At 37.1% G+C, this 14509-nt stretch overlaps 2 protein-coding genes across 4 annotated transcripts; one reads left to right on the top strand and one right to left on the bottom strand.

Moving 5' to 3' along the window:
• Positions 1 to 1006: 1006 nt before the first annotated feature.
• LOC121799138 lies at positions 1007 to 3817 on the top strand. Of its 2 annotated transcripts, XM_042198488.1 has the most exons (8): positions 1007 to 1294; positions 1411 to 1845; positions 2072 to 2246; positions 2601 to 2889; positions 2952 to 3024; positions 3114 to 3204; positions 3280 to 3359; positions 3459 to 3817. In XM_042198488.1, the coding sequence occupies exons 1-8, from the start codon at positions 1226 to 1228 to the stop codon at positions 3663 to 3665; spliced, it is 1419 nt and encodes a 472-aa protein (XP_042054422.1). In that variant the 5' UTR covers positions 1007 to 1225; the 3' UTR covers positions 3666 to 3817. The 2 variants fall into 2 exon arrangements, with proteins under 2 accessions (XP_042054422.1, XP_042054415.1); XM_042198481.1 differs by having other exon boundaries at positions 3114 to 3359.
• Positions 3818 to 3919: 102 nt separating this feature from the next.
• On the bottom strand, positions 3920 to 9826 carry LOC121748291 (dystrophia myotonica WD repeat-containing protein-like). 2 transcript variants are annotated; one of them, XM_042142552.1, is made up of 11 exons: positions 9310 to 9826; positions 8326 to 8640; positions 8126 to 8234; positions 7939 to 8032; positions 7214 to 7301; positions 7052 to 7135; positions 6051 to 6144; positions 5852 to 5939; positions 5576 to 5681; positions 5154 to 5246; positions 3920 to 4644 (listed from the first exon to the last, which is right to left on the bottom strand). In XM_042142552.1, exons 1-11 carry the CDS (start codon positions 9496 to 9498, stop codon positions 4261 to 4263), a joined length of 1644 nt encoding a protein of 547 aa, XP_041998486.1. In that variant the 5' UTR covers positions 9499 to 9826; the 3' UTR covers positions 3920 to 4260. The 2 variants fall into 2 exon arrangements, with proteins under 2 accessions (XP_041998486.1, XP_041998494.1); XM_042142560.1 differs by lacking the exon at positions 7052 to 7135.
• Between the last annotated feature and the right edge of the window lie 4683 nt (positions 9827 to 14509).

Consider the following 14509-nt stretch of genomic DNA (forward strand, 5'->3'; position numbering starts at 1 on the left):
AGAACAGCTTGACAGCTTCATTTAAATCGGGCTGCTGGGAAGACTCGGTGCGATGACTCCTGGAGTGGCTTGTTCCTTCTTCGTGAGAACCGGAGGTAGGCGTCTCCCGAGGCCGTTTTTCAGACCTGCGAGCTGGACTAACTTCCTCACGGTTATCACGAACGGTATTATGGGTGTTATGTGATCTGGTATGCATTTTTTTGGGGTAGAAAAAGGGTCAAAAATTCGCTTTATCACAAATTTGGTTCTCTGTTTCCCACAGACGGCGCCAGTGATGAGTCGGCGAATTTTTGATAGTGATGAATGCAGGAAAATGCAGATCACGACACAGAGAATTTACGTGGTTCGATTTACTGAGGTAAATCTACGTCCACGGGAAGAAAAAAGGGCAGAGTTGTATTGCTTGATCTGTTTTCTACAGCTTACAATACAGACTTGCTATTTTGTATTTTATCTCTAGAGATCGAGAGAATGTCTAGAAGCTGACCCTATCTATTTGATCTAGGTTCTTATTTATACCAAGGACCAAGATCGTGGCATGCAGCTATTTACTAGGTAGTGGATGTCGTGGAGATCGTGGCGATCTTGCATGGGTCCACTATCCTGCATGAGTTAATGACTGCTTGACACCACTAAATAGATCATGGGTGTAGTGGAGGTCGTGGAGGTTCTTCATGAGTCCACTATCTCCCAGTTCGGTCGAATACTGAGACCGAACTGCTGAATTATTGCCGAGCAGCTTTTGCCGATCTGAGAGTAGAGCTTGATGCCGACCTGAGAGCAGAGTTTGATCGGTTGGCTTTTACCGAGCTGTAGGCTGGGGCCGAACTCTTTGGTTGTGCCGAACTGAACTCTTTAGTCATGCCGAACTGATACTCTTTCTTGGGCTTTACTGCTGTTGGGCTTGTTTAGTACGTACTCCATCACTGCTCTAATTTATCACCCCCTCAGCCTCTACTCCTAAACCCAAAGGTATCTTTTTTTTTCTTAAAGAATTTATGTTTTTCTGTATCTGCAAATGTAATCATGGCATTTCTCTCTTTTTTATCTGATTTTGCTTGTATTATTGAATTCCAGTATTGATGCAGTGCAAAGATTGTAACTTTCAACCAATTCATCAACTTTAATACTGATTCAACTCTTGGAGCTCTCCAAAAAATTCGATAACGAGCTTTATATTCTTAAAAAAATTCGCTAAACAAGAATTGAAAAGTAATGTGTATTGATGTATTTTGTGATTGGACTCTGTTCTTGGTTCGGGATGATATTGATTCTGAAAAATACTTCTCTAAATGTTAGTACAAGAAAATTCGTGAAAGATTAGTGTTGTCTTTCTCTTTGTTATCTTCACATCATTAAAAACTGATTTGAGCTATTTAAAAAGCTTAGGTTTATCATTATTGGTAATAGGTTGGAGAATGGAGTGAAATAGTGATTGAAGAGGCTGTAATCAGGGAGCAGCATGAGGACTCTGTGTCTGTGGCAATAAACATGCCCCCTTCTCCAATTCCCACTCCCAAAAGAGTTAACTTCTCGCCCTTACCTAGTCCTAATAGACTCAAGCTTAATGGATCTCCATCTCCTTCAACCAAACCGAAATCCTCCATCAAAAATCTTCTTCCTAGACTCAGCTTCAAATTCCGGAATACAAACTCAGATATTGAAAAGGCTGCCATCATAGCACTGCAAGTTTCCCCTGAGATGCCTTCGACTTCGATTCCTAGGACTTTCTCTCTTTCCAAGCTTTTTACACCAAAGATGGATAGGACATCATCTTTACCAACTTCTCCTATTCTCCACTCAAATCCCGAGTCTGCGCATGGAGGATTTACCGGTGTTGCAGATGTGAGTACTTCTTCTCTTTACAATTTCATTTGTAAAATGATAGGAATACTTGGTCATTTTTCATCTCTTGTCTCAATTGTCATACCATTACTACCTTGGTGAAGTTAGTTCTAGATCATCTGCAATATTGATGCAATCGAATAATTCCATCTGTTGGATGGGAACAATATTCATCAAATTTCGACCTCATTTCTCAATGGATCTTACAGATATAGTCATTATGCAGAAAGGTGGGTGCCAGCTGCCAATGCATCGCTCACGCTCTGTACCTGTTTTAAACAAAGAGGGAAGTATAAAACAGATGGACTCTTTGGGCAGTGTATATCGTGTGGTTCCTACTACTCCAAGGGTTACCGAACAGACTTCTGCAGCATCTCCACCTGTTGGAACAATTGGTGCAGGTACATATATTATGTCTATAATGATTAAGGAGGGACCTAGGCATAAATTATTATGTTCTTTGCCATACATTTAAGACTCCAACAACCACGTTGTGTAGGACTTAATAACTTGCTCCATCTTAAGCTAATTAACCATCTACTTGTTTTTCCCTTCTAGTTCTAAGTCTTACAGCTTAGTAGTGTGTTTGCATGTTGCTCTTAGTCTTTAAATTTGTTTACTTTGGTCTGTGAACTACTTCGCTGAAAGTTAAAGCGACATTTGGGTCGAAAGTTCTAGTCCGACCATTCTTATTGATCTTACTTTTTCAGACTTGTGTTTCCAAACACATGACTTATCTTAGTAATCGTGTTCAGATGAGAAGAATGATTATGCTGAGGACATCCCTCAGGAAGAGGCTGTGTGTAGAATCTGCTTTGTTGAGCTGGGTGAGGGCTCAGACACACTGAAGATGGAATGCAGCTGTAAAGGTGAACTTGCTCTAGCCCACCAGGAATGTGCTATTAAATGGTTTAGCATAAAAGGGAACAAAACTTGTGATATCTGCAAGCAAGAGGTCAAAAATTTATCTGTCACACTCTTACGCATTCAGACCAATCAAACTCGAGGGTATGGAACTCGACCACCTGAAATAACTCGATACAGGCAAGTATATGAATTCCAAGAGCGAAATAATTAAGAGAACTAACAGTTGCAACCATATATAGGGTGTGGCAGGATGTTCCGGTTCTTGTGATCGTCAGCATGCTTGCATTTTTTTGTTTTCTAGAGCAACTTTTGGTGAGTGAAATGAGTATAATTCATTCTTATATGTAGGTTGTGTGTTCTTTACAAATGTAGGTCAAGATTCTACATTTTTTCACACGCAGGTCAAGAAAATGGGATCAAGTGCAATTGCCATATCGTTGCCCTTTTCGTGTATATTAGGTCTCCTCGCATCAATGAGCTCGACTACCATGGGTATGTCATTTTACTGGTCAAAATTAAGCAACTTTTCTTTTCAACTCATTCTTCTGTTTTGCTGTATTTGGGTAGTGAGGAGGAGATATGCTTGGCTGTATGCTACGATTCAGTTTACAATGGTGGTTATTTTCGCACATATCTTTTACTCATTGGTAAGTATTCACCTACACAATGTGTTAGATGAACCTGCCAGTTCTTTCCTCCATTGACCTTCAAGATGCTAATATAATCTTTCTGTTTCGTTTATACAGCTCCATGTGCAAGCGTTTCTATCTGTTCTGCTTGCGACGTTTGCTGGTTTTGGAGGTGCTATGTGTGGCACTTCCATCCTTTTCGAGATACTCAAGTGGAGGAGAACATGGAGCAATTGGTCGGCTTCCCAACACGATGCTGCTCAAGCTTCGGAGACTAGTGATGCACCCCCAACCAGAGTTGATGGAAATGGCCAACACAACTGATACACAGTTGCTCTCATATCCTTGTAAATATTATACCTTTGGTGTTCACCTTCATAGGTTATTTTCCTTTTATCATGGTTAAGAGTTGTCAAAACAAATGTACAGAATTGGATATTAGGTGGAATCGTGATTCAATTTGTTGATCTAAGTAACATTATATAGCAAGTGATCATTTTTCAATACTTCCAATATGAATTGACAAGATACGCAATAAAGAAAAGAAAATGGCAAGCTGAGTCATGATGCATAGACTGTGATGAAAAAGAAAATATTCATAACAAATTAGCGTAGTGGTCAATCAAAGAAATGATAACAATTGACAAGCTATATCGTGTGGCAAAATTGGCCAGGCAAATTATTTTCATGGCTCTCTCCTACTTACAAACTTTGGCTGCGCTTTTCTATCTCAACAATATCATGGCTGACTCCAAAAGCCCTCTCTGCCTATACATTGCTCTTCACAGTTAATCTTACAGCACCTGACTTTTTATCATATGCTCTCTCATTTCAGTGAAACAAAAAACTGTGCAAATGGCAAAAGCAGCATCATCTTTTCCGGCGAAAGCTTTATGCACAACACAATCTCAATCTTGAATCATTGTCTGCCTCCCTTCCCGGCTATTGCCACTTTTTCTTTCAAGCTTGTGCTCATGAAAGAATCCGAGTTAGTTGATTGGGTTTCGGCAGTGCCTGGCCTCATCCAGATTTTTATGTGACCCTCACGGCATACTGTTAAGACGGATTCTTGAGTGAATAGCAAACCAGAGAGAGGCTCTGTGTGGACGCGATGAGCTACCAGTGGGGAGAGCTTGGGAACATCTCGCATGCTTGGAGATGGTTGCAAGGTTCCCACAGGGCAGGCACTGTCCCAGTGAGACGACTGGCTTCCAGTACTGAAAGTTGGAGACCCACCGGGTGCACGGCGAACTGGCACTACAAGCTCATCCATTTCTAGATCCCATAAGAGCAATTGTGTGTCCTGCAGTAAAGTTGACTTCATTTCAGTACACATTCATCAGTCTATCAACTGGTTATTAATTATTTTTCTTACTCAAAATCTTGGTGTTCACTTTAATTGAAATGTTAATTTCGGCATACCATATTGCCAAAATTCTTAAACTAAAGAATGATAATTCGTCCCATTCTCATTCCATAGACATTATGAAATGTCATGCTAGAGTGATTCTCATCACCATTACATTTTTAAATTCATATCAATCAGTAGAATCATTTCATTAAGTGTTCACAGAGCCAGAGGACAGAGGTGCGGCTACTAAGTCGAGAAAATCTATGAGCTTTTCCCTGGGGTAGGTATATTAAAGTTCCAATATGTGGATGGAATGTCTGTACTGGGCTACAACCTATAAGTTGTTTGGTATTGAATTTCAAAAGGAAACAAAAAATCTAAGATTGGCCAGAAGATAAATTATCACGAATCAGTTTCATAAAACCAAATTTATCAAATAGATAAATATACTGTTTAGATACCTGACCCACAGAACCAAACCGATAGACTATGTTTTCCCCAACACCATCTGAATTTGGAGCAAGCCAATATGAATCAAATGCTACTCCACTAACCTGCCAAAGTTGAGCATGAAATAAAAGAATCATCCACAGCAACATGATAAACTAAAAATCGATACTATTTCAGTGCTATTTCGGTAGCATAATGTATTTTTTTCATTGATAAATGAAAAAAATTTTAAAGGTTGCGTCATAGTGGACTTGAACCCGAGACCTTTGGCATCAGGAATTAACCACTCTACCACTAAACCAACACACACACACACACATAGACATAATGTATTTCTATTAATGTAAGAGCATGTTAATGCCCAGTTGCCCAGCATCAAAATCAAGGAATTCTTCTCAATCATAACAATTTATTCAATAACATTGAAACTCACCCATGAGTTGTGTCCTTCTCCCCATGCTACAATCTTTCGATCCTCCATACTCCAAACTTGCACAAGGTCATCCTCGCCTCCAGTCAAAATGTATTTTCCATCCATGCTGTTGTTTGACTAGACATTAGCTAACTTCATATAACACTGACACAAACTAATTTAATTCTGGAGACTCTGACTTCAATGATAACGAGAAAGCAAAATATCGCAACTTTGGAACTGAATTAAGTAGCACATCTCCCAAGCCAATAATAAAAGACAAGAAAGTAAACACACCTCCAAGCACAACATAAAAGAGCTCCATAATAACTTTTTCCACCACATATAAGCTGTTCGGTTTTATAGTCAAAGACTCGCAAGTAACCTGTAGCCAAAAATTGTCATCATCCAAATAAATAGAGATGGAGAAACAGGGTCAACATGAAAATGGAAAAGATAACCTAGACACTGAAAGGATAATGGAATATGACAATACCATCCCTCCCTACGGTGGCTATATAAGCACCATCAGCTGAGAAGGCAATGCCATTTACTGAACCTTGACATATATGCCACCTAGCAACTGGGTTCTGCAAATAATTGAATGGGATTAGATAAAAGAAATTAAGAATTTGGAAGTTTAACAAGAGCATACAAAGAAAAAAATTAGTTAAAATGTAACAAAACTGTGGCAAGTCCATGCATAGCAATTGCTTCCAATTCCACTGATGGTCAAAGAACTTCATTATATTGATATGAAATAAAGACCTTGTTCGTCTAAAGCTATAGAGTCTTAAATCATAGAGTCAACATGCTAGCAGACTTAAAATCCTCACTGGCCATTACACAAGTACTACTATTTCCCATTCCAGTTACTGACATTTCACTGATCACCTGATGATATGCAACACAATAGCAATACTTTAATCATGAAACGATGGACATCGGAAAGAAAGTATGGTGCATAAAATATGTATTCATATTTTTTGGTCAATATAGATGTGGATAACCAATGAGGTAATTCCAGAACTCCTAAAGGTGACAGACAAAAGATGATAATGTAAACCTGCAGACAATAAAGAAAGACCTTTCATCAAATTTAAATGACATCATTACAGACATCCATCAGTGCTTGATAGTTCACTGCTCATAACAAGTGTCACGGACTGAATACATGAAACCGAAGCAAAAAACCAATATATGAAGGAAGTTAGAGACCAACTACCTAGCAGGATAACGAAATTATGAATTTTATCTATCTTCAGTTCACAAACCCCAATATAGTTGACACTAAAAAATCTGGTCAATTTAACAAAATATTTGGTCCAAAAACCGTAAAGTTCAAGACAAATAACACTAGATCAATCCCCCCCCCCCCCAACATACTAAATTGTGAGCCACCATGCTGAGGAAAGAAGGTAAATACGAAATGAATCTAATAGGAAGGAAATGGATAACCAGTTCAAGAATTGAAAAAGGACATAAAACTGTGAATACCCTACTATAACGGGCATGTGATACAGAAAATTGAGTCTGATCTTTGATTACAGGAAACGAAGGATCACCAGAGCCATCTTTGTTCTAAAAAAGAGATGAGGGCATATCAGTAAAACAAAAACAGAACATTCAATTTCATTCCTAATAAAGTCCAAAACTTGCCTTTTCATATGCGAACATATTTCCATCTGCATGAGATACCACAAATGAGCCATCTCCATTGGGGATCCACGCAATACAAGTACAACGACTGTTGAAAGAAAATAAAGCAATTGATGACAACAAATTTACAGATCTGAATTCTGTAGTCAGTAAATAGGGAGTTTTCATGGGCTGATGGGCATCATTAATTTGTTAAGCAAAGAAATTAGTTGAACTTGGAACAGACTATACCGCTAACTAATGGTAATGTATATGAAGCATTGCAAACAAAAGGCAACCGGACTGGTCTACTAAGTACCAAACATAACTCTCACTCTCTCTCTCAAGATAGACTTTTCTTGCTAGTTGATAAGCTTCAATGCCCTATTCTAATCCTTTTTCTTATTAGAAATTTAGAATGCTAATTTTCACACATTACAAGGACTGCAAAGGAAATTTTCATTCACAATGTTAGGTTTGACAAATATGCAGACAATACTTTTCAGTAAATCATGGAGTATAAAGCTGCAAAGAATTTAGCTGCTTTAAGAACCACCACAGATTACAACAAAACCAAGATCGTGTAATTGTAAACTAAAAAAAATGATCGAAGCTATAATCTTAATAAATCAAGTAGAACACCATTATATAATTAAGGGACCAAGAAATTACATGAAAGATCAGATACAAGTATATCAATGGCAAACAAAATGAAAGGAAAGGAAAGAGAAAAGTCAATTTCTTGCCTATTATTAATAGAACCATCTTTATTATAGTGTTGGGCCCCCACAAGCTTCTTCCCAACGTCTTGTAATTGTTGTCTAAGAGACACAGAATATACTACAAAAGACAAAAACAAAACATAATATACTGAATAAAAAATGTAAGATATAAATACTAGTTCTAATTAACATTCTGAGCATAAAGGCATACCATCTCCAGAGTTTAAACCAATAAGCAAATCATGCCCATCTTTAGCATCAGGATCATATGCGTGGCAAACAGGATTTGAATTACTAAAATGTATAGACTTTATAGGATCCTATGCAGCACAAAAAAAAACCTCTTGATATCAATTCATTTAGAAACGACTAAATGAGAATGAAAGGTTAAGTGCAGAAAACCATATGTACCTTATCTTGAGAATTTAAGTCGCTCACAAAAATTGCATCCCCAACATTGAATACCAAGTAAGTTCCTTTTCCATCAAAGTTGGGATTACCAACAACGTTATTTGAACTTGAAGCCCCTAATGATCCTATTCTAGTACTGCTGCCACCCACAGGCTTGCTTCCACCATTCCCTCCAACAAAACTAAGTGCCCGACTCCCATTACCACCACCTAAGAACCTAGCTGCTGCAGACCTCACACCACTGCTTACACCTAAAGCAGATGATGATTGTGATGATGCCTGCATTGGCTTTTCCTTGAGATGAGCTAGCGTCACCTGATCACAAATTAATGAAATCACACTATGATCAATAAAAACTTTACAATATCAGTCTGCTCTCCAAAGGAAAAATAACACATTCCCAATGTTTAACTGAATGAAGATTGAAGTAGATACCAGATGCTGTAACAATTTTTAAATTTTAAACTAGCTTCAGAAAGAAGGCCTGAATCACTGAAGGCAATTAACAAAACGTTATATCTTCTTCATATAGTGACCATACCCATTACAGTTACATGAGTCACAAATCTATATGCTGTAGTTATTATCAACACAAAGTCAAATACCTTAACGGTCAAAAGATATCTATAGCGTGTCACAGTACATCTCAAAATCCAAAGAAGGTATTGAAAAAACAATTTCCAGTTTTCCACGCATAATTCAACTACCTACCTGCACATTGTCAAATAACCTATTGAAAACTTCAACTTTTAACCTCAATCACGGGAAAATCAATAGAACCAGACTGACCAAACCAAAACCCAACTCTACGAAATTCACAACATATGTAGCAGAAAACCACAATTAACAAACAATCACAACAAAATCATTGCCGCCCGAACGATGCAAAACTCGAACAAGCCCCTTATACAAGAAATTTATGAAAAAAAATTGGGGAAAAATAAGCCCTAAAAATTAATTTAGAGAAAATGAAAATTGAGGTACCTGAGTGACTGTTTTACCATGGGCGTAGTGAAGTAGACCGGCGGGATGAGTCTTCTCATACTGGAGCTTATATTTACCTTCTGGCGTCTTGAAATAGGTTTTCAAACCAGGGCCCGGCGCGTTGTTCCCAGACGCCGACGCCGCCGACGAGGACATCATATTGTTACTCGCGCCACTACTGTTCATCATATCTATTCTCCTCACCCACTAATAAATCTCAGAATAGCGATGATAAGTCAAAATTTGAACGAGATCATGAACTCGAAAAAGGGTACATCTATTCTTTTCCCTTTTTCTAAGAGTAATTAATTAAAAAATAAAAATAAAAATAAAAATAAAAATAAAAATAAAAGAGAGCTGGGTTTTCTGGGTTGTGCGTATTGTATCGTCTGCCAGTATGTATGTATCAAGGGTTTTTCACCCCTTCTTTTTTGTTTTTTGCCTCTTAATTTCTCTGGCCTCGTTGAGTTGAGAGAGAGAGTTTTGAGAGTGAGAGAATGAGTTACCCAAAAGGAATACTCTGAGATTGAGATTTGATATTTTTAAGGGTTTTTAGCCTATAAATACATAAGCTCAGTTTTTTCTTATTTTTACCCTAAACTTTAAAATTTGAATATAAATGCATGAATTTATATTTTTTGACCCAATATCCAAAATCAAAATACATGTAGTAAATTAAAGTTTATATGGCAATCAATATGTTTATATTAATTAATAAAATAATAAATTTGAATTCCACATCAGTCATCTCTTATGGACAACACCATTTCCACTCTTTCTTGTCGAGTTCTTCAAGAAGATTCTACCCCACTACCGTCGGGACAACGCCGGAGATGTTTGCATCTCCACCAGCCGTCTCCTTGCTCAAATTGAAGCTCGCACCGCGTGAGCGCACTCCTCCGTAAGCTCCCTCTGCATCTGCCCCTCCACCCGCAGTTCTCCATGAACGCGATCGCTGCTGACGCGCACACCGACAGCATCTACGGAAACCACCACTTGCCTCAATGCTCGTTCGGCAATGGGGATGACGAGGCGAAGAGGATCATGAAGAATTCTCTATGGAAGAGGAAGAACTGAGTGCAAAGGTGGAAGATCTCTCGCCTGATCGAGTCCATTCGCGATTACTTTTTCGACATTCTTTAGCACTTAGAAGGAGGAAGTGCCCCGGGCTGCGCGAGATCTCCGCCGGCAGATGGCTCCTCATCGCCGCCATACAAGCTGATCTGCGGCGCTGCTCCTCGTCCACCACTGGAATTTCCACCACGTGAGCTTCTTTACCTTCCGCCATTGATGTAATCTTCGAGAGGCAACAGGTTGGAACTTGAGACACGAACATCTTCGGCGTTATCCCGACGGCGGTGGGCAGAGCCTTCACAAAGAGCTCGACAAGAAAGAGCAGGGAGGGTGAAAGATGGCTGATGTGGGCTTAATATTTATTATTTTTTAATTAATATAAACATGTTGGTGTAGTTTTGATTGCCACATCAGCTTTAATTAGTCACATGTATTTTGATTTTATATATTGGGGAAAAATCAAATAACATCAAAACTTCATGCATTTATATTCAAATTTTAAAGTTTAGAAGAAAAACAAGAAAAAACTCAAAGTTATGTATTTATAGGCTAAAAACCCTATTTTTAATTGTGTATTGACTTTTTTAAGAGTTGGAAACTAGGGAGTGCACTTTTCTGTTTGCCATCTAAAACATCTGAATTTTGTAATTTGATAATTGATGAGATGTTGGTAGGCTAGAGTTAGGAGCTTAGACATTCAATAATCAATTGGTTTAGTGATAATATAATATCGTTTCACATATAAATTATGAAATTAGATTAGATTAGATTAGATTAGATTAGATTAGATTAGATTAGATTAGATTAGATTAGTGTGTAAGAGTTTGGACATTGTAGATCATATTTTTTGGCCCTTGGAGAATTCAAAAAATTGAGAAACGACAATGAGATGTGGATGATGAAGAAGCCATGGATCATGCCGTCCACCGAAATAAAATTAGATGTGAGGTGACTTGGTATAATAGTCAAGCTGGGAATTATTATTGTTTTAGTAGTCAAGTAAAATTTATTAACATACTAATTAATATTCACTCTCGTGCACTGTATAATTAAGACTAATTTATCATGCTTTTATCATTATATGAATTTAAAATATAATATATGAAGTACTACTTAATAAGTATTTGTGTAACATAAACGATATGACTGAATAATTTTGTTAAAAACACACACGTAAATTACTTATAACACGATTAGAAATCTACTTCTACAAGAAGAATATTCACAAGTTAAATATAGTATCTAAAAAATCAATATCAAGTTTTAATAAGAATTTGATAAAGTAAAAAATGGATAAAGTATGAGAGATGAGAAAAAGTAGATATAAATATGAAAAAGAACTTTTTTATTTTTGGAATGAGACTATTTTTTGTGGATATAAAAAAAATTAGACATTTTTTGTGGATGAATGAAGTAATATGTATTAGTAAAATCTGATCATAAAAATATATTAGTACATAATAAATATTATAAAAAACTTCTCTATAGAGAATGCTGAACTGTAGAATGCCACAATCAACGTTTGGATAACCAATAACCATGTTTCAGTTGATGACTTTTTCACTACTATAATTTGAAGTTTTTAACTGAATCAAAGACGCATGTTTAGAGGTCAAATGCACTTTTAATATTAGGAGAATACATAGTGCATTTTATATCATTTGTAACTATACTAATAATAGGACAATAAATAGTGCAAATTATACTTAAATTAATTTGTTATTATTAACTAGATATCTATGGACATATTTTTTTTCAAAAATTAATAAATTAATAATAATAATAATAATAATATTTTATCGACAACGGTGGAGATATGTAGAATCAAAAAAATATCACCAATACCGTTACAAATATGATTAATTATTTTATTGTACAAATAATTATATCTATGGATGTGCATAACAAGGATTTAAGTATACTACAATAAATTAGATTTACAAAATATCAATAAATTGATAAAATATACAAGTATAAATTATATTTATCATAATTATTGTTTTATCGCATGCAAGTTTTTTCAATAAAGGATTATAAAATATTATAATAAAGTATGAGGGAGAAAGAGAGAGTAAATTAAAAGTGATAACAAAAAATGACTCAACTACTATGGATTAAGCCGAAAATGAATATATAACTCAACTACCCTGGGATGGATGGAGTATAATTTAATTAGTTAGTGTATATCAAGATTTTACTATATAAAGAACTTTTTATCATCATTATATTATTTTGATCATGTTTTTAGAATCTTTTTAATGAATCACGTAATTTTGTTTAATATTTTATAAATTTACTGTTATTACTTTTTAATTTAAAATATAAAACTTAAAATAAATTAATGCCAACAAAATATTTTATCAATAGCACACAATATACAATTAAACAAATCACATTAACTATATATAAATAAATTAGATCATAGATGTTTAAAACTTATTTGAGAAGTCAACTTCTCCATATTTTACTAGTACTTTTAGATAATTGACTCGCTTTCATTTTACCGCGAATCAATCTTAACTATTATCTAGATTATTCGAATTGGTTTTTTTGTTTTTTTAATATACTATTTTGACAAATTCAAAATAAAATGAGATAAACAAGAACAATAAGATATGATGTGAAAAGTAATATGGAACGAATGCAGAATTCTAGAATCCAATGCACAACAAGTTATTACCCAATCGATCTCCTTACTTTTAGTGTCTTTAAAGTTACTAAGTCTGTTACTTTATTATATTAAATATTTATTGTTTATAGATAATTTGTGTTACATTTTTAATTTACAAAGGCAGTTTAAGGAAAAACGGAAATTAGTTTAAGAAAACCCATTCGTAGGGTAATTGGATCAAATTTAGGCTCAACATATGGCTTACTATGCTAATACAAGAATGAATTGCCAAATTCAATAATTTACTTCTCTTCTGATTCAGAACTGTCCCTGCAGAATTATTAGAGCATCCGCAACGCGGTGCCGTCGCCGTTCCTATGCCGTTCCGGAGGAACGGTTTCGCGGCGGCACGCGTTGCAGCGTGCGTTCCGTCGCCATTCCGTGCCGCCACCGTTCCCATGCCGTGCCGCGTTTCGTTCCTCCGGAACGCGGAACGAAACGTTCCGCCACGCGCCGAGGCGACGTGGCGGACTCCCATTCGACGCGTGAAGCCCACTCGCTGCCCCGCGAGTGGGCTTCGTCCCGATGACGCAATAATTCATTTTTTTTAAAAAAAATTCGAATTTAATAAAAAAAAAAATTTTTTTTTTTTATTAACGGTAATGAGACCGTTAATTTTATAGCCGTTTTTTTTTTTTTAATTTATTTATTTACTCTATAAATACTCCTATTTCATACTCATTTCAATCACAAACACACATCTATTTCTCTCTATTTCCACCCCAATTTTCATCTCAAATCAACTCTATTTTCCTTCTCCCAAATTTAATCAAACTAATGGATCCTTATGAACAAATGCGTCAAATATTGGAACAATCACTTGAAGAAGATCGACGACGGGAGGCGGAAGAAGCCGCTCCGCCCCAACGTCGCTCCTGTACGTACATCCATCGTAACCGGGAGGAAGCCGCCGCAAGGTTAGTACGCGACTACTTCTGCGATAACCCGGTTTGGGGAGATACGTACTTCCGTCGCCGTTTCCGCATGGGGAAACCGTTATTTCTCCACATCGCGAATACTTTGGCAGCCCGGGAAGAGTTCTTCCAGGAAGGGTTCGACGCGGTCGGACGTCCCAGCCACACGACGCTGCAGAAATGTACTGCAGCAATCCGCCAGCTTGCGACTGGACAAACGGCCGACATGTTCGACGAATACCTCCACATCGGAGATAGCACTGGGCGAATGTGCTTGCTCAAATTCTGCAAAGGCATCCGGGCAGCCTTCACCGACGAATTTCTCCGGAGGCCAAGCACGGCCGATTGTCAGTTCCTTCTCGACCTTCACGAAACAGTGCACGGATTCCCAGGGATGCTCGGCAGCGTCGATTGCATGCACTGGCAATGGAAGAATTGCCCGGTGGCGTGGAAGGGGTCCTACACGAGCGGCCACAAAGGTACCCACCCAACCGTTATACTCGAGGCTGTTGCCGACTACCGCCTTTGGATCTGGCACGCG

The sequence above is a fragment of the Salvia splendens genome, chromosome 1 (assembly GCF_004379255.2).
Source record: "Salvia splendens isolate huo1 chromosome 1, SspV2, whole genome shotgun sequence".
NCBI classification, from domain to species: Eukaryota; Viridiplantae; Streptophyta; class Magnoliopsida; order Lamiales; family Lamiaceae; genus Salvia; species Salvia splendens.